Source organism: Micromys minutus (genome assembly GCF_963924665.1).
Source record: "Micromys minutus genome assembly, chromosome: 2".
NCBI classification, from domain to species: domain Eukaryota; kingdom Metazoa; phylum Chordata; class Mammalia; order Rodentia; family Muridae; genus Micromys; species Micromys minutus.
In genome coordinates this window covers 36,535,080-36,558,999 of record NC_137971.1, presented here as the reverse complement: position 1 = coordinate 36,558,999, position 23,920 = coordinate 36,535,080, and the positions used below count along the sequence as shown (strand labels likewise).

The 23,920-nt window shown below is 42.0% G+C and overlaps 1 protein-coding gene across 21 annotated transcripts in view; it reads left to right on the top strand.

Moving 5' to 3' along the window:
- The window catches only part of TRPM3 (transient receptor potential cation channel subfamily M member 3), a gene marked incomplete at both ends in the record, with an annotated part of 816,961 nt that overhangs the window by 711,035 nt on the left and 82,006 nt on the right, over positions 1–23,920 (top strand). For 17 of the 21 annotated variants that reach the window (XM_080911710.1, XM_080911707.1, XM_080911721.1 and 14 more), the window contains 3 exons: positions 12,450–12,550; positions 13,845–13,979; positions 17,448–17,498. In XM_080911710.1, coding sequence (XP_080767836.1) covers positions 12,450–12,550; positions 13,845–13,979; positions 17,448–17,498 — 287 coding nt within the window. The remainder of the gene's footprint in view (positions 1–12,449; positions 12,551–13,844; positions 13,980–17,447; positions 17,499–23,920) is intronic. The other 4 variants (XM_080911715.1, XM_080911713.1, XM_080911712.1 and 1 more) reach the window with 1 other exon arrangement.

Sequence of the window (23,920 nt, the reverse complement as noted above, 5' to 3'; positions counted from 1 at the left end):
GATCAGATAAAATGCAAGGTTGTTTCTGTGTTTCTATATTTGTTGAGATTTGCTTTATGCGCTGATATATTACCTATTGTAGAGAATATTCCACAGGCTACTCAGAAGAACAAGTGTCCTACAGCATTTGAAGGTGATACTCTGTAGATATCTTTTACATCCATTTAATCTACAGTGTCATCTAATTCATTTATTTGACTGTTTAATTTTTGCCAGGGAAGACATGTCACCTGGTCCGAGTTAGATATTAAAATGTCCACTATATAATACTAGGGCTAATCTGTGATTTACATCTACTAGTGTTTGTTTTATATAATTGGGCATAAATATCCTATGTTATTATATATATACATACATATATATATATATATATTTGAATAGTAATGTCCTTTTAATAAATTTTCCCATTAATTGCTCTTTTCTTCCTAGTTATGATTTAAAGTCTGTTTTGTCAGCTGTTGAATAGCGGTAACTATTTGTCTCCTAAATCCATTTACTTGGAACACCTTTTTCCATCCTTTCATTCTAAAATAGTGCCTTTCTTTGGTGGTGACCTATGTTTCTTAGGGGCAGAAAACAGGTGGTTTGTTCGCCCTATATCCTGTATGGCACAGGGCTTTAACAAACAACCATTTTCTACCTTATCAGCCTGTTTAATCTGCAAAACAACGTCTTAAGACAGATACTGTTTGTTTTGTTTTGTATGTAAAGAATCAAGTGTTACAGAGATAAGACACTTCCCAAGCATCACGGATAATGAATCACCTTGGTACTCATTCTCTTTGAGCCAAAGAAGTTCCAGCTCAAAGGCGTAGTTGCTACTTCTCTGCCAAGTCAGAGGTCAAGACGGAAGCCAGAAGTGCCCATTTGGCTGGGAACTCACTTAGTTCTCTTAGAGGCCAGAGTGCCAGCCCTCATATCAAAGATAATAGTTTTAATTCCTGGGACATTGCTATGTATAAAGCAGGCTTTTCAATGTTGCAAAGTTTTCAGAGACATTTAAAATAGTTTCCAAATATTGTATAAATACAGATCATAAAGTATAAACAATATACTTTAAAGGCTCAAGTGGAAAAGAACTCTGGGCACAGAAAAAATATGTATATCTGGAGGTATTTGAAATGCAGTGTACAGTTCAGAATACATGTAGAAGGCTACATGCAAATTCAAGTCTATTCTACATACATATCCTGAAGAGTTAGAAAGTGAGATGTAACTTCTTTTTCAGAGCAGCTCCAATTTGAGGGAAATGTACACAGTTAAAAATTAATTAATACAGCAAATTGGCACAAATAACAAATTGCATATGACAAAATGCAAAAAAAGGTTAATTTTGCCCACTCAAGTATAAATTCCTTTACCTAATCAATAACCTCTTAAGATGTACTCATAAGCTACATCATTTGACTTATATCTTCTTTATATCCATATGTATATCTAAGGGGAAGAACAAATAGTTTATACAGAATCATTTTATAAAATGAACATTACCTAAATCTTTAGTTTGCATGTGCATATATTTACTGCATGATGATTTAAACCAAGAGCTGTATTTATTATGATTGGCATTAGACATGGTAATCACAGTGGAATGGCTGAGTGAATGGGGTTAGTAGGGATGGGTGGAAACCATTTAGAACCAGGATTTGCTATTTCAAAGAAAATAAATGCTATCCTTATTTGAAATCATTTCAGAAAGTGTCAGAGCATATTAAGTGGTCCTTCAAAGGACTCTATTCAAACAGGAAACTCTCTAATAAAACCCAAAGGAAAACGGATATATATGTTAGAGGTTCTCTATTGAGGGCAGAAACTTTGGTTCATCCTTTTTCCCCGGTGCCTACAATAAAGGCTGGCAGAGAACTGGAGCTCAGTAAATTTTCTTGCATAAATGACACCAGCTAGAAATCCAGACCTCATTCGTCCCTGGTGGTTCCCCTGTTCAATGTCCCAGCTGCACAGACAGGAAAGTGAAGTAAGAATTTCAGCAGGAAGCAGATGTGCTGACACTGGCTGTAACTCTATACTCGGGAGATAGAAGGATGCTAAGGGGTTGAGGGTAGTTTGGGCTACACAGCAAAACCCTATTTCAAAAACCATCTGATGGTGGGAGCAACTGCAAAAACTGGCTGCCTGGGTTTGAATCTCACCTCTGACATTTCCTGGCTACTTCATTGAACACAAGATTCTGTGCCTGGCTTTGCTCTTCTGTAAACTGGAGTAACAGAACCCTGTGGATCATTGTAAGACGTCAATACATAAATTTTCCGCACTGCGCTGGCTTCAAGCTGAACATAAAATAAATGTTAGGGATTATCTTTCTTATTTATTATAACCCAAGGAAGCTACCCTATTTTCCTTCAGATAGCTTTATTTTTGTCTCTAACATATAAAAATAGGATTTCTTCAGCTAAAACTAAATTGGTCTTTCCTGATGCCTTTTAGCCTTCTCCTGATATTCATTTAAAGTTATTTTTACCAAGATAGTTATCATCCAGAGCAATAAAAAGACAGGATGGTAAATTATATACAAACCCCATCTGTGTGTGTGTGTGTGTGTGTGTGTGTGTGTGTGTGTTTACAACTTTGAATTTAGTCTTCCTCCATATAGCAGCCACATTCTTGAGGGAGGATTCTGAGTAGAAGTCTCTACTTGGGGAGAAGATTGGAGGTGTATCCTAGCAACCTAAGTCATGTGATAGGGCCTTGCAGCTAGTTTACTCCCACAACACTGATGTATATGTAGTTGGGGAATCTGTTGTCTTTTAATGAAAGACAGAGGGATTTATATTAATTGAGACCCTGTTGTATTCAGTTGCAGCATTTATAATTAAAATTAAATGGATGCTAGATGAAACTATAGGAACTGTGTTTTAGTTAACATGCAGTTATATTATTTGCTCTTCCACTGTTCTCCCCAATCCCTTTCATGTACCCCAACTCCATCCTGCACCCTCCAAAACTTATTTATGGCCTCTCATTCTTTATTGTGTGTGTGTGTGTGTGTGTGTGTGTGTGTGTGTGTGTTTGTGTGTGTATCTGTGTGTGTATCTGTGTCTCTGTGTTTATGTATGTGTGTATATGTATATGAGAGAGAGGAGAGAGATGGATATAAATCAGTGTTTGGAAGGCAGTTTGATAACACAGCCATCTAGTAAAGCAGTAATAGTAGGTTTCCATCTAGTACCTATGAGACCTGCCCAGCCATAGGGTCTTGATTAAGTTTATAGATCTAACATGATTTTTTTTTTTTTGGTGGATCAGGACTTAAATCCCATCATAAAGCAGTTGGTTACCCCTATAAGAGTCTTGTCTCTGTTACTCTAGAAGACACACCTTGCCAGGCATGTCATTATTGTAGCTCAGGGGACTCACAGCTGGATTAGACTATTGATGACTGTCCCAGAAACCTCAGGAGCACCTCCTGGAACTATGGGTTAGTCAGTAGGGAAGAAGCTTCTAGCTCACCTCCAGCTTTATGCCTCTGTGACATGTGGTCAGTGTATCTCTCTTCAGCAAAGCGGTATTATGAATGGCCTCTGGTGCAATCAGGAGCATTGACAATAGTTTGTGGGTTTTTTTTTTTTCAGGAGCTTCTGGGGCCTCCCTGGCCCTGGGGTTTTCATTTAATAACCCATGGCTTTTATTAGGAACATATTCCATCCAAAAAGAATACCTTGGTTCACACTCCTTTTTATTATTATTATGCTTTACAGGCTTATATCCTTAGTTTTTCCCATCTTAGATTTCCTAACTTGGTTGAATACAGTGATGTCTTAAGGGAGTCTTTTTCTTCTGGCTTAGCATAAGCATTCCTGCCAATCTATCTTCATCCTTTAGTTAGAACTATGCTCCTTTGTGAAGAGTCCTGGTTAAGAAACTCATCTATATAACCTTCTGATTTCCAGCACACAAGTGACCAAGTAAATTTGTGATTCTCCTCTTCCTCTTTTAAAAACCTTCCAAATTAACTGACCAATGGGCAGGAAGGAAACTTAAGAAATATACTCCAAAATACCTCTGTATGCAGGAGTCATGTTGGAGAACAGGGAAGAGTATGAGAAAAAGTCTAACAGCAGTGTTCCTCTAGAATACACCCCAAAAACCTTACTCTTGGATGTGAGGAACACCCCCAGGATGCAGAATTATCTCTTTTGTCTGCAGCTACATGCACAAGAACAAGTATAATACAGAAGTGCTGAGTTCCTCCTGACCCCAACTATGAGCATAGAAACAGAGGAGGTGGGCTGCCTGCAGGATTATGTGGATCAGCCAGACTTGCAGGAGAGAGCTCGATTTTATCGTGGGTTCGGAGAAAGCCTTCCAGTTGCGAATAATAGAGAGCTTGGAATGCTACCCTGGGCCCATTATAACCCAACTCATTAAATGATAAATAATAAAAGCAGATTAGCATAGACTGCACACAGAGAGAGTCTAAGAAAAATAACAAAAAAGCAAAATGCAATAACAAAGAAATCATAGTCTTTATAGAATGTTTCTGGAAAAAAAGATGAACTTTGAATACAGTAGCTGTCCTTCATCTCTGAAGACACATTCCAGCCCTCCATCACATGCCTGAAACATAGACAGAACTGAGACCATATACAGTGTGTTTCTTTACATACATACATACACACACACATACACACATACATACATAACCAATATAGAGTTTAATATGCACAACAAATAATAAAGCTGAATGCTTATAACAATATCCTGCAACACTATTTATATGTATGTGGTCTGAAAATAAATTGACTGGGGCTACAAAGAAAACCAGGTGGGGAAAGAACCTGCCCATGCAGACGTGAGAATTTGACCTTAAGTCCCTTGTAAAGCCAGACGTGGTAGCATGCACAGCTGCAATCCCAGAAGCCTGAAGATGCATATGCCAGCTAGCTTAGGGTATTCAGCAGAAAACAAGAGACCTTGTCTCAAACAAGGTGGAAGGTGGAAGCTGACACTCAAGGTTATCCTCCATCCTATACTTGTATGCCCACATTCACAGATACCAGCAGACATGCATGCACACACGAGCGCGCACACACACACACACACACATCATCATCATCATCATCATCACATGTACACAAAGACTATTGGCATATACATGTAAGGAAATGTATCTTCCTGCACTCTATGCATCCCTGTTGTGATGTGAGATGACACAATGCTTATGTAAGTAGGTGAGGACATTAAAGGAGCAAAGACTTAGCACACACTGTGACAGTAACATTTTTAGCAACACAAACTTTACTTAACACTGTCACAGAGAATGCTTGTTTTTCTCCTGTGGATCCTCCAACTTTACCACATAATTTTTCCCGTTCTTTTTAAACCAAGTGATTCTCCTTTTCCTGGAAAGAAGCATGTGTGAAGTTACTTAGGAAATCTCAGTTGCCAGCATCACTGCTCTTGTGCTGTGGGACTGTGTCCACCCTTTGACTAGTCCAGTACTGGGACACAGGGCAAGCACCATGGATTATCACCAGACATCACACCTGGTGGCACTTGGATCTCGAGTTTTCAGGCCTCCAGACTGTCAAAAATGAATTTATATTCTTTGTAAGCTTCTCCTTTTATGGCATTGTCTTTTAATGCAAAGCGACTAAGACATGACGAGCCTTTTACATAGCATGCATCGCTCTCAACTCTTAAATACAGCATCAGATGAAAGGAGCCAAATCTCTGCATGCATTGTGTGTCTACTGAGGTGTCTGGTAATTCATCCCTTAAAGCTTCATGCTGTCATAATCTGTGTGTCCTTCCAACTTCACCAGCCTCTTGCAGAAAGATAATAACCAAACACTATGATGACATTTAATACGTATATGTGTTGGTGCCGTATTATGGTGATGTGGTTGACCCTTCCTCCTTCTGGACAATTTTACACACCTCCTCCCTATGCACTCTTGTATCGCCACCACTCTCCTTGTTACTATCATCAGGACCCTTTATCCATGCTGGCAATGGCTTTCCTCAGAGGTACTAAGGCCCCACACCCATCAGTGCAAGAAGCAGGGTGTATGAGTGCATAGCCTGACCTCAAGCCGGGACCCATATGGAATTCGGGCTTAGTTCAGTTCCCCAAGATGTTTCCCAACCCTCTGTTTTTATGTGCAGTCAACCAGAGAACCCAAAGAACTCAAATGCTGTGCCTTCAATGCTACTCCCCGACACTATCTCCAGCCCTCCTTACTGAGGATAGCCTGCCAATGGATTGCACCAGCTAGTTGGTACAATGTTATCATGGCAACAAGCAGTATTGGGAAGCCAGAGCAGTGCTGACACCATTATTTGTTTGTACAGATACACACCACAGTTACACTGGGAGTAACACTGCTCCTCGATAGCACAAATACTCCCTCCGGATGTTCATTGTGTACCGGTTTGCTTGACTTCTGAGTGCTGACCCATCATGTTAGGACACTGTAACCTCCGTTAAGAGGGTGACCACGGGTCTGATGATTATCATGCTGTGCAATCAACATCAAATGTTCCTGGAACCAAACAGTTCCCGGAAACCAATGTATCCAATAAATACATGTGGGGCAGGTAAACCACACGGCTGCTCTAGTACACTGGAACTTTCTCCTCCTCAGATTTGTAAGCTCTGAAGACAAAGGGACTCAGTCTTTCTCATCTTGGTACCCATTCTGACATAGTGTCTATCATGTGATAAGGCATGAAATCAGTACGTTTAAACGCGAAAATACAGGAGAGAAAAGTGAACCAACTAATAGATGTGTGTTGTCTACACTATATTTTCTTCCACATGGAGAGCTTTTAGAACATGCAGTGCCTAGGACCAGATTAACCAGCATCTTTAAGGATGCATCTGAGGCAAGAATAAACTAAACTTCTGCAGGAAATTTCAATGTACAGCCAATTAAGGGCAATGTGAGCTGCCACCCAGTCTTACTCAGGACTGAGGCATCTCCCTTCATGAAGAAATTTCGGTGCTGGAACTGTCATTGTCCTGAGCAAGCCCAGTGGTTCATCACTTGCACTGATCCAAACTGTCACCCAGGACGGTTCATGAGTGATGTATTTTCAATTTTTGAAAAGCCAAAATTCATTGGCTTCATGCTTTTATTTGACACTTTCCTAATTACATTCAGGCAGGTAGCTCCCTTGACCTCAATCACTTTTTCTCTGTGAGTTCTTGCTCATGCTTGTGCTGCTATTGACTTGGGTAGTAAACAGACCTTTGCACATAAATGAGGATGAAAATGGCTAAACCATCACAGCATGTGAGCACTAACCAGTGGACCAGCAAAGAGAAGCAAAGTCTCCCTCCCTCCCCTCCCCCTCTATATATATAGAGAGAGAGAGAAAAGAAGACATATACATCTTCCTCTCCCTCTCTCCCTCTTTTTCTCTGCAGCAAAAATTAAATTGATATAACCATTGTTAGAAAGAAGAAAGAAAAAAGAAAGAAAGAAGGAAGAAGGAAGGAAGGAAGGAAGGAAGGGAGGAAGGAAGAGAGGAATAAGGAAGGAAGGAAGAGGAAGGAAAGAAAAAAGGAAGGAAGGAGAGTGAGGATGATGTTGGAAGATGGTTCGGCAGCTCAGAACTCTTATGGCTAACAATCTTCTATAGCTTCAGTTCTAAGCAATCTGACACCCCCTTCTGGCCTCTCCAGGTACTAAGCATGCATGTAGCATATACACATACGTGCGGACCAAACACTCATCACATGAGGCAAAATAAATAAATATTACAAAACATTTTTAGAGGAAAACAGATCTACTGTGTGGTGTGGCTCTCCCATGACCAACTGTATGTCAAAAGGAAAAGAAATAAGTACAGCACTGAGACATTTGGTGTTCATTGCAGCACCATTCACAATACTCAGGATATGGACTCAACCCAGATGTCCATCACCAGATCAACAGTAATGTACTTATACAAAAAATGCAATACTATTCAGCAGAAAAAAAAACTGGGGAAGCATGCCATTTGCAGTCACAGAGATAAAACTGGAGGACATCATGCTACGTTTTTTTTTTAAAAAATCTAGCACAGAAAGACAAACACTACAAATTCCTCTCAGATTTGAAAACTAAAAACATTGATACCCTGGAAATAGAGAAATAGAAGGTGTGGGGGAAGGAAGGGGCGGAGGGTGGAGAGGGTTGTTTAATGTGTACAGGGGTACAGTCTGAAATGAAGGAGTGGAGGGTGGAAGGGGTGTTTAATGTGTACAGGGGTATGGTCTGGTAAGAGGAGTAATGTCTACTGTCCTATAGCACTACAGGAAAACTAGGGTTTACAGTGGACTATATTTTCTAAAACAGATACTAGAGGGAATTGCATGGTCTCAATACACACACAAATGCTCTATGTCTGAGTGATTCTAATCTTATTCATATATACAGTGTGCATGTGTCTAAATGTCATACAATAGCCCAGAAACATACACTTACTATTTCAACTAAAATACAAAAATAGAATTTTAAAAGAGGGGAAATGAGAAACAAATTAAAATGCCACCTTCTTTGAACCTTCACCATTTCCCCCTCCAGGTTAGGACATATGCGTTCACAGATCTCAGTGACCTTGGCATGAGTTTGCAATCCCTAAGGTTATTTGAAATAATAAATGATTTTCTTTTTTATTATTTTATTTTATGTACATTGGTGATTTGACTGCATTGTATGTCTGTGTGATGGGGTCAGATCCCCTGGAACAGGAGTTACATACAGGCAGTTGTGAGCTGTCGTAGGGTGCTAGGAATTGAACCTGGGTCCTCTGGAAGAGCAGTGGTGCTCTTAACCTCTGAGCCATCTCTCAAACCCTGATAAATAATTTTTTAATGGAAAATTCTCTGCATGCTTCAAGTTAATAGGCATTATTTCGAACAGTAATCAATTCACCCCAAGAATGCAGCTTAAACAAAAGCATTGACTTGTGGACTCCAGAGTCAGACCTGTAAAGGGAACTCGACCCAAAGTTCTTAAGACTCAGGCACAGAACTAAACAAAGAATTCTCAACCGAGGAATATCGAATGGCTGAGGAGCACCGAAAGAAATGTTCAACATCTCTAGTCATTAAGGAAATGCAAATCAAAACAACCCTAAGATTCCTCCTCAAATCAGTGAGAATGGCTAAGATCAAAAACTCAGGTGACAGCAGATACTGGCAAGGATGTGCAGAAAGAGGAACACTCCTCCATTTTTGGTGGGATTGTAAACTGGTACAACCACTCTGGAAATCAGTCTGGCGGTTCCTCAGAAAATTGGACATAGTACTACCTGAAGACCCAGTTATTTCACTTCTGGGCATATACCCCAAAGTTGCTCCAACATACAATAAGGACACATGCTCTACCATGTTCATAGCAGCCTTATTTATAATAGCCAGAAGCTGGAAATAACCCAGATGTCCTTTAACAGAGGAATGGATACAGAAATTGTGGTACATATACACAATGAAGTACTACTCAGCTATTAAAAACAATGACTTCATGAAATTCCTAGGCAAGTATATGGAACTTAAAGCTATCATCCTGAGTGAGGTAACTCAGTCACAAAAGAACATTCATGGTATGTACTCACTCATAAATGGATACTAGCCCAAAAAGCTCTAAATACCCATGAAACAATCCACAGAACTTATGAAGCTCAAAGAGAAGGAAGGCCAGAAGGTGGTTGCCTCAGTCTTTCTTAGAAGGAAGAACAAAACATTCATGGGAGGAAATAAAGAGACAAATAGAGGAGCAGGTATTGGAGAAAAGATCATCCAGAGACTGCCTCACCTGAGGATACACCCCATATGCACCCAATAAACCCAAGTCTTTGATCCAGTGAAGGCTCATTTTCCCAGTGTAGGGGAACACCAAAGTGCTGAGGTGGAAGAGGGTGGTTGCGAGAGAGAGAGAGAGAGAGAGAGAGAGAGAGAGAGAGAGAGAGAGAGAGAGAGAGAGAGAGAGGAGAAAGAGAGAGCACCTTCATGGCTGCAATGGGAGGAGAAAGAGGAGGGGGGATTGTGAGAAAGGGATAAGATTTGAAATGTAAATGCAGAGAATATCCAATAAAAAAGTTGAAGAAAAAGAAATGCACAAACTTAGGGCTGGAGATATACCTCAGTGTGGAGCATTTGCATAGCCCTGTGTCCGACCTCCTGTATCATAAGAGAGAAAAAAAAAAAAAGCCAAATCCCAGGCTCCACCTGGAACTCCTGAGTCGGAATGTAGAGGTGAGCCCGGAGGGTTTGCAGAGGCATGCTGTGTTAGACGCGCATGTACAAGCTTGGAAGTGTTGAAGCATCTGCTGGCGAACACTGTACAAATCACTTTGGTTGCGTGGGTGGGTAGGTGGGTGGTGACTGTTGTTGATTGATTTTTGAGAGAGAGTCTCATCCTGTAGCCCAGGTTGGTCTAGAACTCAAAGCAGCATTCCTGTCCTCTTCTCAAGTGCTGGGATTATGGAGTGAGCCACCATGTCCAGCTGTTTACTTAAAATAGTCTCTCTCTCTCTCTTTCTCTCTCTCTCTCTCTCTCCCTCCCTCCCTCCCTCCCTCCCTCCCTCCCTCTCTCTCTCTCTCTCTCTCTCTGTATGTATGTATGTATGTGTGTCTGTGTCTGTCTATGTCTGTGTCTGTCTGTCTTTCTCTGTGTCTGTCTGTCTGTCTCTCCTCTGTGTCTCTGCCTCTGTGTGTGTGTGTGTCCATGTGTATGTAAATAGCTGTGCATGCATATGTGTATGTTCATGTGTGTGTAGCTATGCATACATATGTGTATATGGCCATGTGTGTATATAACTGTGTATATATATGTGTGCATGTGTTCATGTGTAACACCAGGTGTCCTCCTCTATTCCCCTCTATCTTATCTTGAGACAGTGTCTCACTGAGCCTGGAGCACATCAACTCAGCTAGCCTGGCTGGCCAGCAAACCCCAGGGATCCTCCTGTCTCTATCTTCCCTGTCCCAGCCCTGGATTAAAGGCACAAAACACTCATGGCCAGCTTTTGTGTCCTTTTGCTTACTTAGCAAGCTCTCTACACTCCCCCCCCCAGTCCTGTTTGCTTCATTCTTAGTATCTACTTGCAGAGTCCAGAAGGAAAAGGCATGGAGTAGTCGTGCATGAAAAGGGGGGTCTGGGTCAGCAGTTTCCTGTTCCTGGTGCACAATGGAAACATATGGGGGCTTTAGAAACTCCTTCAATCCATGTGATCGAGTTGGCATGGGGCTGTCATAGCCATAGTGTAAAGATCTCCTTATAATGCTGGCAAATGTCACCATGTGGGGGTCCCATACATCCACAGAGTGGTCAGCAGGAAGTGGCTCCTTATATCGATTCTAACCTTCCCGGAGGAGGAGCCCGAGGGGATGCTCAGAATGTCACTGCACCATAAAAAACACCCCTGGTCATTGTGTTAGGAGACGTGTGACCTTTCCCTAGTCACGCTAACCAACCTGCACTTGTGTGTGTTCATCTGCCCAGTGTAGATAGCAAGAGCCCAAGGTCTAGGATCACTTGGGACACTCCTTAGCACAACACTTGGAACTTCCTAATAGTTTGCCAAACATATGCTCACTTTTCAAATACTCTGAGCCAAAAGAGAGTGCTTTCTCTTTTCTCCTCTCCCCTGCTAGTAAAATATTCAGTAGAGTAAAAATGGACCGGTGTGCAGTGAGGTCTCTTCCTCCATACACCAAGGATGTCCCTGACAGTATGGGGGTGCTGTTGGCATGTGAACTCACATATATGATTCCATTTTGGTCTCAGGGCATGTCTAGTGAATAAAATAGGATAATTTTTACTGTCCTCATTTTCTAGGTAGTAGAACCTGTTATCCAGCCACGAGATATTCCCACTACCTTCTAGGCTGTGCCTGCTCTCAGCTACACAAGCAGCTGCTGAGGATCTGCGTGTGTGGACAGCATGCTTCTTCTAGACTGCCTATTGCAGCAGAACCTTCTGTAGAGACCGAAGTGCCATCTGCACCGCTAGTTACATGTGGCTATTGGGTATTGAAATGCAATTGATGTCAGGCTTGGTGACACTCACCCTAATCCCAACACCGAGGAAGCCAAGTCATGAGTACCCATGAGTTTAAGGCCGGCTCAGGCTATATACTGAGACCCTGTCTTTAAAATAAACAGATAGGTAGATGATAGATAGATAGATAGATAGATAGATAGATAGATAGATAGGTATGTAGGTAGATAGATAGATAGATAGATAGATAGATAGATAGATAGATAGATAGATAGATAAAATAAATATACAGTGCACAGGAAAACATCGTGGCAAAGATGCCCTCCCACCCCCTCAAAAAATGTCAGTCGTGGAATGGAGTCACACAGGTCCCTAGTTTAGTCAGAGAAAAGAGAAATCGATGAAGGAGTGACTGAAAGTGTCTTCCTGACATAACTAACTACTGTGTTTCTCTCGGTTTTTTTTTTTTTTTTTTTTTTTTTGTCCCACCTCATACAGGCGCCAATGCATCTGCCCCAGACCAACTGAGCTTAGCCTTAGCCTGGAACAGAGTTGACATCGCTCGCAGCCAGATCTTTATTTACGGGCAGCAGTGGCCGGTAGAGTATACGTCGTTACCCTTGAAAAGCCCACGTTGGCAAGGTTGTTTAAGGAACTTTTGAAAACGGCTCAGAAAATTGGGCGGGGTTGAGGCGGGGATTGGGGATTCTACCTTTGCATAACACAGCCTGTGGCTGGGCACCCGGCTCGTGTTTGGGAACATCCTGCCACCTAGTGGAATATTTTACTAAGCGCACCACCAAAATTGCTCTTAGCAATTTCTGACACATAGCCTGTCTTTTTATTCTATCTTTAAAGATACAGATAAAATAAAGTTAAGTTAAAATTTACTGGGAGGGAGAGAGAGACAGAGAGACAGACAGAGAGAGAGAGAGAGAGAGAGAGAGAGAGAGAGAGAGAGAGAGAGAGAGAGAGAGAGAGAGAGAGAGAGAGAGAGAGAATTCGAATGTTTCTGGTTGTCTCCTTTTAGAGGAGCAGAAGGAGGAAGCTGCTGCCACCAAATGGAGGCACGTTCCTGCTGGTTTGCTAATGGACCAGGCCTCTGTGTACAGGTACCATCTGGTCCTGGTGGCTAAGCACAGGTCCGATCTATCCCAGCACACGTGAACCAAAGCTTTATGCCTGTGGCTTTTTTTTTTTTTTTTTTTTTTTTTTTTTTTTTTTTTTTTTTTTTTTTTCCTGTCACTTGGAAGTAAGACTCTGAACCTTTCCATCCCCAGGAGCTTTAGCCACCATTGAGCACCGGTCCTTATAACATTTGAGGATTTCCAGTTGGGGAGTATATTTGTGAAGAAATATGGATGTTGAATAAAATGAGAGGACATGAAAAGAGTACAAATCTCAGTCAGTCCAGTGCTCCACCCAGAAAATACGTTGTTCTTAAGTTATATGACACAAGTTTGCCTTGGGGGTGTCCATTACTACACACCTACAGGCCTGTTTGGCCCTCAGCTAGCTATGTGTACCTGGGTTTCTGTCCTTGAGTCAGTCGGAGCCCAAGAAAGAAGAAAATGAAGGGAGGAAAGTGTCTAGCATCCCCTGCACAGGCCCTGCAGAAAACTAGCCATCAGGAGGACGACCTTGGGTTTGGAGGCTTCCCAACAACAAAGAGATTTAGGAGAGAAATTAGCTCCTAGATCTGGAGTCCTTGACTTCTGTTTCCCAAGACCTGTGCCTCCAGGACCAGGAGCGGCACCTAGCATCAGAGCGTTGGCTCTCTCTGGTATATCTATGGACTTGCAGATGTCACCAATGTCTCAAGCCTTCTGCATGAGCACAGAGGAAGTGCGCTTCTCTGGTGTGGGCAGACTAAGTGAATGTCTTGAATTACAGGTAGGGTCCCTGGAGCAAGCCATGCTGGATGCCCTAGTCCTGGACAGAGTGGATTTTGTGAAATTACTCATAGAAAATGGAGTAAGCATGCACCGTTTTCTCACCATCTCCAGACTAGAGGAACTGTACAATACGGTAGGGCCAAGCTAAGATGTCTTTCAACTTCTCTTCTGTTTGTTTCCCGACTCCTGCCTGCCCCGCCCCCATGCCTGTGATTCTCTTCCTGTCTCTCCTGTGCTGCATGCGTCACTCCCTTACACCTGGACAGACGACCGACACCAAGAACTCACTTGTTCTAACTGCTCAGTTGTCAGCATTGTAGGCAAAAGGTGTCAGGGTCACCATAAGTCATTGTTCTCAGAGTCTAACTCAAAACCACAGGCATGTCTCTGTCAATCAGAACACATGCACTCTGTAAGCCCAGGGGGAGGGGTGTTAGAGACAAATATTGCAAGGAGGGTTGGTTTAGCACCAACCATCAAGTGACACTTGTTAAGTAGCCTGTATCATTGTGTCTTCCTCAGAGCTACTGAGTTCACCCCACCATGCACTCCCCGACCTGGTGATATTAGTATAAAACACCCTGGAGTCATCCAAAAATATTTCGTGGTAGTGGCCGTTCTTTGCAGTGGCATTCACTAAAAAAGCCAAGCACGTTTGAAGAACTGATGTTGTTTTTTACTATTTCACAGATGAGAAAACTGAGGCGGTCTTAGTCTATTTGTGCAGCTACCTGAGGCTGGGTAATTTATGAAGAACATATATTCCTTTCCCACAGTTCTGGAAGCTGGAAGTCCAAGATCAAGGTGCCAGTAGGTTCATTATGTAGTGAGAGCCATTTCGTCTTTCTAGAATGTGTTCACTGAGTGGGACAACCACTGTTCTCTTAGGGCAGAAAGGTTGGAAGTACAGAAGTCTGAACCCTCTTCTGTCTAGACCTCAGTTCCACTTACAAAGAAGGTACCCTTGTAGCCAGTCACCTAGCACCTCATCTCCCCCACTGCTCTACTCATATGACACTCAACACGAATTTTGTAGAGTCACAAAAGTATAGAGCATAGACAGAGACTATGAAGTAGTTGGTTGACGGTCCTAAATCTCTGAATGACAATGACAGAAAGAACCCAGTGACAAACTTAAGCCTCTTTTCAGAGGTTACCTTTTGACTCACTTGCCACAGTATCTGTTCCAGCACCCTGAGTACAATGGGATAGAGTTATGGACTAGCCCAGACAAGAGGCAGGTGGTGGATAATTAACTTCATCTCAAACCCACTGCAGGAATTAAGTCGTCTGGCAGATCCAGATCTGCCTTCCCTGCAGGCTTGTCTTGTCTCAATACAGAGACTCACAGTAAGGAATAATGGACATCATGACTTAGGAATCAGTTAGACAGTTATGGGAGAGCAAAGGGTCATTCCAGAGCCTGAAAAGAAAGGAAAAGAAGGAAGGAAAGAAGCCTGCTCCTGGACCTCTAGTCAAGGTCTCATCACTCCTAGCAGCAGGTGGAGGGTCACCTGCAGTGCTCTCAGTCACAGGTGGAGGGTCACCTGCAGTGTTCTCAGCCACAGGTGGAGGGTCAACTGCAGTGCTCTCAGTCACAGGTGGAGGGTCACCTGCAATGCTCCCAGCAACAGGTGGAGGGTCACCTGGAGTGCTCCCAGCAACAGGTGGAGGGTCACCTGCAGTGCTCCCAGCAACAGGTGGAGGGTCACCTACTGTGCTCCCAGCAACAGGTTGGAGGGTCACCTGCAGTGCTCCCAGCAACAAATAGAGGGTCACCTGCAGTGCTCCCAGCCACAGGTAGGAATCACCTTTAGTGCAGTGTTGAGAAGAATAGTGAGACAGTAAATGCCAACAATAACAATAATGATATCTAGCACATATTGAATGCTAAGCACTAATTTAATAGCTTTCAGAATTATTGCATCATTTGACTCTCAAATAGACCCAGCAGATAAAGCGGTGTTGTTATCCACATTCTAGAGAGGAGAAAATCAAGTCACAGTAAGCTCAGTGATGGCTAAATGGACACCCAGATTTGGGGCCAGGAGCCTCATCCCCAGAGCATTACCACTGTTTTTGATTTAGCCAATAGCTGGAGCACAGCAGCAACATTTGGGTTTCAGATGAACAATGACTGTAAACACAGGTTGGTTAGCTTTCCTATCTCTATAGGATGCATTACCAAGGCGGGAGGACTTTAGATGTTCAAATTCAACGACAATCTAATTGATATTCAATGACGTTTAAATGACAACCATGTTCACAGAACCAGCACATATTGTCCTATCCTTTTTAAAGTAACTTCTTCCCGGAAGCAAAATAATGAGGCAGTTAAACCAGAAATTTGGTGTTCTCACATACAAAGCCGTATATAAGATAAACACCATATAAATATTTAGTAGCCTGTATCTTCTAAGAGATGATGATAAGGAAAATACCTGTACATAGTCAATGCAGACGCAATCCCACACATATACCAAATATTTTTGATCCAGTTGGTGGGCTCCAGGAACGTAGACATCAATCATGAGTATGGGGGAGGGGCTGACTGTATATTTCCAATATTGCACGGGCACCACTGCTCATCTGAAATTCAGATTTCATTGGTTATTCTGTACTTCACTTAGCACCCCTATACCTGAAAATCTAGGGAATCACAAGTCATTTACTTTATTCATAGCCATTCACTTTATTTATATTCATACCTTTTCTGGACTTTTTTTCCCCCAAAATTAGCTTATGAATTTTCCTTAAGTCAGATGTCAGCGAACTGTCACCGAAGTATAAAGCCAGTCCACCATTTCTGTACAGCCTGGGAGCTATGGGTGACTCTCTTCTATATTTAATGTCTGAGACAACCAAAGGAATACGATAGTCTATAACATTAAAATTTGTGAAATCTGGATGGATTTAGTAGCAGCTGCATGTAATCCCAGAGTTCAGAAGGCTTAGGTGGGAGAGTTATGATTTCTGAGGCCAGGCTGGGATTACACAATAAAACCCTCTTCTAAAAATATTCTGTGGAATTTAATTTTCTTTGACCATGAATAAAGTTTTATTGAGACAGGGCCAAGATCGCTTGTTCATGTCTAGTCTATAGTGGCTTCCACACAATAATAACCACCAAACAGGTTGGATAAAGACTGCATGGCCCACACACGTTCACTATTTGATTTCTGGCCTTTTGCAGAGAAAGCTGGCCAATGCTTTTTTAAGACAAGTTCTTAATGACAACTTGGAAAACGACACTAAAGAAAATTAAGAAGTTTCTAGGACAGTGTGTCAACCACCCCCACCCCAGCTTTCTTCTGCTGCAAAATTGATTCTTCCTACACCAGTTGGCCCAGACATCTTAGATGTCAATCAGCCTTACAAAGTTTGAACCTAGACCTTCACACACATTTTCCAGGAGAACTTGTGATCCAAAATCCGGTCAGTTCTGGTTTCAAAGTGACATATACAACTGAGCACCTAGAACAAGGTCCAGCACACAGAGCTGCCCTCCACCGGTCAGAACCCTTCTTTCCAGCTTCCTCTCACCTCACCGCCTGGAGTGCCTGACTAGCAAAACTGTTTGATTGTTCTTTATCGTTTTCAGAGACATGGGCCCTCAAATACATTGTACCACTTGGTCAGGGATGTCAAAAAGGTAAGAATCCTCTAGACCGCAGGTCGGAGGCCCTGTCCTGGGTGTTTCCTGTGGTAGACTGTATCTGTTATGCATGAGCTGCCCAGCATCCCTGTCCCTGCCAGCCCCCCTCATTGCAGAGCAGTGAATGTGCATCTGCTTTGCAGCTCGGATACCTCTGCTGACAGTGCCGCTATGGTCCTTCCTCCAGTCGCCATGGTTTTAGATGCTCTCGTTGAATGTATTGCTTTTCTGTAGCAGACTCTAGGCTTCTCCTCATGCCAATGTGGATTTATGCCATTGCCTGTATCCTTCCAAAGGTCCCCTACTGTTGGAGAATCCGTTCCCATAATGCCTTACCACAATCAGTACCTTCCTCCTGACTCCTGACAACATCCTGTCTACCTTCATATAAAGTAGAATACCAGAGAAAAGGCAGATCCTCTATACATTTCATTCTCCTAAACACTTTATTTTTCCAAAGTACATTTTATGCCAATCTATTCATTTGATTTTTTTTTCATAAAGTTGGCATGTACAAATGAGTTGGTCGGTTTACAGAGGAGGATGAAGGGTAAGGAGGTAATGACTATTCTCAGGGACTAGTAATATGCTAGCACCACCTCCACCACTCCCGATGCTTTATCAAAGAAAAGCAGCCCGACCAAAGCTTACTGTTGATGAGATACATTATCACACAGGCTTTCTATGCACCCGAATTCATTTACTCTTCACAAAAACCGTCCGAAGTACAATTATAAGTTTTTTATTATTGCCGCATAGTATTGCAATTTAAGATTGAACATGGCAAGGTTACATTTGACCTTAGCATGTGCTCCTTTACCCCCAAACAGTCTCTTTTAAGGCTAGCTTGGTTACAGAACCTTCAACTCCAAAGAGCAAAACAGAAAAATGTAGACTTTCACCATGTCATAAAACTGCTGCAGTAATACACCAGAACCCAAGGATATACTTAAAGAAATGACCTGGACTAGCAAATCCATTCTTCAGTGGTAGTGGTTCTTGAGAGGGAGGATCACAGGGCCAGAAAATAAAGTTACAAAAGGTAGAATCAGGAGATCTTGCACAAGCTATATCATAAGAGCATCTTATATACAGTGTGCAGGAGAAAAAATGAGACAGAGTCAGTAGAAAAGTGTCACACAGTGGAACAACGTCAGAAAGAAGCTGATCAAGCAATGTTACCCAAAGAGCATGTGGGATACTTCAAGCACAACCTTGGCTGATCACTGCAGCTCTTCAAAGAGGGGAAGGAGGGTGATTTCCCAGGATTGGAAACCTCGCTTCTCCCAGGGCCCTAGATCCAGGTTGTTACTGGCCTTGCCAAGCATGCTTCTGGTTTTAGAAAAGGAAATAAGTTCCTTCTCCATATATCAGAGCCTCGGGGAAAGTCCTGGACTAGCTCTCAACCGAGAATCAGAAGTACTTGACAAGCCCACCATCAGATAGGAAGTCTTTTGACTAGAATTGACCCTTAGTGAACTGTTAGCAACTTTTGATATTTTCTTCAAAATGTCAGAGGCTCTGGGAACTGCTTATAGCTAGACTGTTTTAACCTGCTGGACCTTTGTTGACAGTGAGTAAAGGCTACAAGAACAATAACAAAATCAGCATTCCCCTAAAAACAGGGCTTTTTTTTTTTTCTTGCTACCAGAAACCTTTCTTCCATCTCCACACAAACACAATGAAAGGTTGTCTCAATTTGTGAGCCAAGCTTGTAGCTCTTAAAATCAAGGGAAGCAGACCCTATGCAGCTGGCTTACCCAACTCTCTCACAGCTTTCCTGAGTCTCACACTTTCCTGAGATTCCAGCTCTCCTGAGTCTGGCCCATTCCAAGCCAAAGTAGCATCTGTGTCTTCAGGAAAAAATCCATTTCCCTCACACATTCTCCCTCTTGCTTAGTTTGTCTTGGGTTAAATTTTTCTAGGACCTAATTTCAACTGATTAAGGTCCCACACACTCAAAGAATTCCTTGATAAACTTTTGACACCCATGTTCAATAAATTGTTTTGAGCGTTTCTAAAATGATAAATATGATACCATCTCCTCACCTCATACTAGTCTGTGTCAGCTAGAAAGTGGGACTTTCTGGTCAAATGTCTGTGCTTTGGTCCCAGAGTCCCAGCCACCAGCCAGCCCAAGCCTTGGAACAAGTTCCTCACCCACTTCCCTGTCCCCTCTCTCAGCAGTAAGGTCCTTTGTGATTTTTAGGGGAATTTTAGAGTTATAGTTCTTTGAGTATAAATGACCAAGATCTCTCACATTTGCTTCTCCATAGAATTCCACTTTGCAAGACTGCTATTCTTGAGTTGAAACGCCTTGAGCTACCTCTTGCATTTACTCACATCACAAGTCTATTTCTAAACTATTTATTTATTTATTATATATAAGTACACTTCAGATACACCAGAAGAGGGCATCAGATCTCATTACAGGTGGTTGTGAGCCACCGTGTGGTCACTAAGAATTGAACTCAGTATCTCTGGAAGAGCAGTCAGTGCTCTTAACCTCTGAGCCATCTCTCCAGCCCCACGTCACAAGGCTTATTAGAAGATATGCAATGTATCTCTGGAGTACTTTCTTTCCCCCCTTTTAAAGCTTCTTAGCTGTTAATATACCTTGAAAACAGTGTAGATTGATAAGAAAGAAAAGGGTGGTAAGAACACTGAAGGAAGGACTATTTGCTAAGAGCAGACCTTTAAGGGCAGGAATAACAGAGCAAGAAGAAGGTTATGTGAGTATTCATTTACTCGCTGATTTAGGAACTAGAAGAAATGACTTAAAACTCACCCAGAATAGCCCTAAGTTGGCCAAGTATAAGGTCTCAACTTTTACTCAGAGAGGAGGCCACTAGTAAGATGAAGGCAAAGACAAACCTGCAGTTAGTTTCTTCTGGGGAAACAAAAAAAAAAAATGTAGAAACAGGAAATGGAGACCCATCTCTGATAAGGCAACTGTCTGGCTACCGAAGGGAAGAGAGGAACAGCCTCCCCACCCTCAAAGGAACCAACTGTGTAGACAGTTTATGTCTATGGGTGAAATAAGCTGAAAATGAGGCTCTTCATTTTATGTTTCTCAAGGAAGTAAAGGGGAGAGAAACTAACATCTGGGCACAATTTTTTCCTAAGGTTCCATGTGACTATGACTGTTTCTAATTTAGGCCAAGTAGTCACTCAGGAGATTCAAAATCTAGGTTAAAAATGCTAATAATATTTTAGGACATTTAATTTTCAAAATTAAAGAATATAATGATCAATAATAAGTGTCACTTTCTGTACAAATAGATGTATGTGTAAACTATATATACGTATATATATATATACACAAATATATATAATATTCTGTGAAAGTTTCAACCTGTAGTCACAATGTAATATAAGTAATAAATGGACATAGACATGTTCCTGAGTTAGAAACGCAGTTTTGGATCTTTAAACATAGTATTTAGTGAGATATCTTTAAATTAAATGCAGATGATGCCTACAAACCTAAAGATACATTTCATACTTATCAAACACCATAAGGTAACCAGGAAGCTAAGTCCAGCTGCTCTTTGTAACTAACAAATTGAATGATGAGAGATGCTTCCAGGCTAGTCTCGGATCTCAAATTACTTTCTATCTAGGGAACAATCTAGAAGCAATGTGGTAAAGAATTGCTACTCTGCAGTCACCAGAAGTCTGAATTGATATAATTCTAACCAATGCTATGAAACAGTTTCATGCATAAATCCATTGACTACATCCATGCTTTCCTATTAAACTAGTGGCTCAAGTCTGTCTGCACTTCTGTAAAATATAATCTGCTTTTTAAGTAGCTGTCTGCTCAATCTGTGTCTCCGGATGTCTTAATAGTAGTTGCTCTTTTTTCAATTTAATGTACTAATACTCAAGATTATCTGTGCTATCCTGCCTTTTCCTACCAGAGGAAGGGGATTTGAATATTGTACAGAGGCTGTGGTGTAATAAAGATGGTTTAAACTTCTTTTATATAGGATCTAAGACCTAGTTTTTGCTGAATACAAGAGAGAGAAAGAGAGATAGAGAAGGGGGAAAGAAGGAAAGAAGGAAGGAAGGGAAGAAGGAAGGAAGGAAGGGTGGGTGGGTTTCTGAAACTATGGGTAAGGAAAGGAGATTTTCATAAGCCCATATGTATGTAAATTTTTATGAGACATTTTTATTTTTAAAATAATCTATTTTAATTTTTTAAAAAATTTTGTTACTTTACTAGTCTACCAAACCATGGGTATCTCCCTTTCCTCCCCTGAGTGCTCCCTAGACTAACCCCTACCTAGTGACTGTTTTTCCTCCCAGCAAGCCTGTTCCCCAAGTCTTCTGGTGAGCCGGAAAACCAGCAATTATTCAATACTTTTCACACCCCAGTGGAAACAAGCCTTGTTTTCAAGGCTTGTTCTAAGTTTCAAAGGAAAAAAAAAAGAATCTGCATCCCTAAGCAGTTGAAATCTGACAGCCATACCATGAGCTGACCTCTAAAGACAGCTCACTTTGAAGAGCAGATGCAGCCTGTGCATTTGGACTGCTCTCTAGGACATCTTCAAGCATGGCATGACTTAAACCTTACCTTTGAGAAACAGTTCATAGCATGAAGACAATATTTTCAAGTTGTCAACCTGCCTCCCAACTCTCTCTATTAAATCATTTGAATCTCGGGACCTACCCTGTACTGTTCAGGCATGAAATGGGAAATCATTCTTGAGACTTTGCCCATTACCAAAGTCATGGCCAACAGGGTGGGGAGAGGCCTGGGAACAGCAGGCAGAATAAGAACAACTTTGGTGTCATTTTTTTTTTAAATTCCAATTTGGAAAGATCTAAATTGAAGGAAGACTCCTCCAGAAGGCTGTCGTCACAACACAGCAAGCATGCAAGGTGCCATCCACTCTCCGTTTCCTTCCAGGCAGGCGAGGTAAAAACACAGATCCAGCCCTGCCAGTTCCTTGACCACACCCAGCCACACCACCGCCAACACCACCAGGACAACAACCAAGAACGATCCACACAGGGGTCTCTGCCCAATGACAGTGGAAAATAAAAATACCGAATGGGTGCTGATTAACGGTTGGACTTGGACAGGTGGGACCTGAGGAGCAATGGTCCAGGTCACCTGACTTTAGAGCATAAAGTGAAATACAGAAAAATGATCTAGGGTCACGTGGGGTTGAGCTAACACAGCCTAGCCCACTGCTGTTTGCCCTAGAGACTCATGTCTCCGGCCTTTCTTGATAATAATACGTGCAAGGTCCCCTTCTGTCCAATAACTGTCCTGTGCTAAGCAACACAGATGCTTTACCATTGATGTGACCAGAGCACAGCCAATCAAAGCCATAAGCCTCATTGTGTACCAAGGCTGCCATTCCTTTTAGTCTACCCAGAACACTGTTACCTCAGGAGGCCTACATTACATCCAGTTTTACTTGTAGGCTCTATTTCTCCTTTCCTAAATGATTCCATTCTTCTAGCAAGAAACACAGAGGTATAGAAACAGATACCGTTGGCCTTGCAGGCAGACCTCAAGCCTGTTTAAGTAAATGTCTCTTCTTCAAGCACAGATTCTCTCCAGTCCTTCTGGAAAGATCTCCCTGTATCCTTTGATCTCTCTGTATCATCAGGACAGGGAATCAATGCTGGTGAGATGAGGAATCCTCACTGGCTTTTGTTAGGTGGGTATCATTGCCTTCCTGTCAAACAGAACACAAGCCATTTCCTTTGCCCCACAGAACCCAAAGCATAATAAAATATAATAAAATGACCTTCTTCTGTTTCAAACTTAGTATCAGGTAACGCTTCTGACAGGGGAAAGTTTGCCACATTCTTTGGCAATATGCATCAACAACTGCCCTTTTGGAAGTAAAGTTTCCATTTAAAATCCCTCATCTGCCCTTAAATTTATATTTCTTTAAATTTTTACTATTACCACTTCTCTGACAGTCCTCGTATTTTTAAAAACTAGTCAAATTCATAAGTAATGCTACTCAGCATTGGCTTCAAGACAATACAGGCGAGTCAACTCATAGGATTCAAATTGATTCTCCCACCTGAGTTTCTCAAAGTAAAGTACATAAGCGTTTACAGAGTGCAGTTATAAGAAAGGACAAAGGATGGCAAAGACCTTTTGTCAAAGGACAATTAAGACAATTAAGTAAATTTCAGACTGAGATATGGTGAACCAACATCAAGATCCGGCTCACTTTAGATCCTATCTCGAACTTGGGGCCCTAGCAACCCATTGGACCGATGGACAGCAGGGAGATTGTAAAGACCAGCAGTGAAATCTTATGCTCAAACCTGTGCCTCCATGGCTGTACCTCCACACCAAGAATTGCCACTGATTTCCAGATACGATGGCCCATGCAGTTCAGGTCACATTTTTCCAGTGAGCTGTGACTATCCCAACCAGGAGG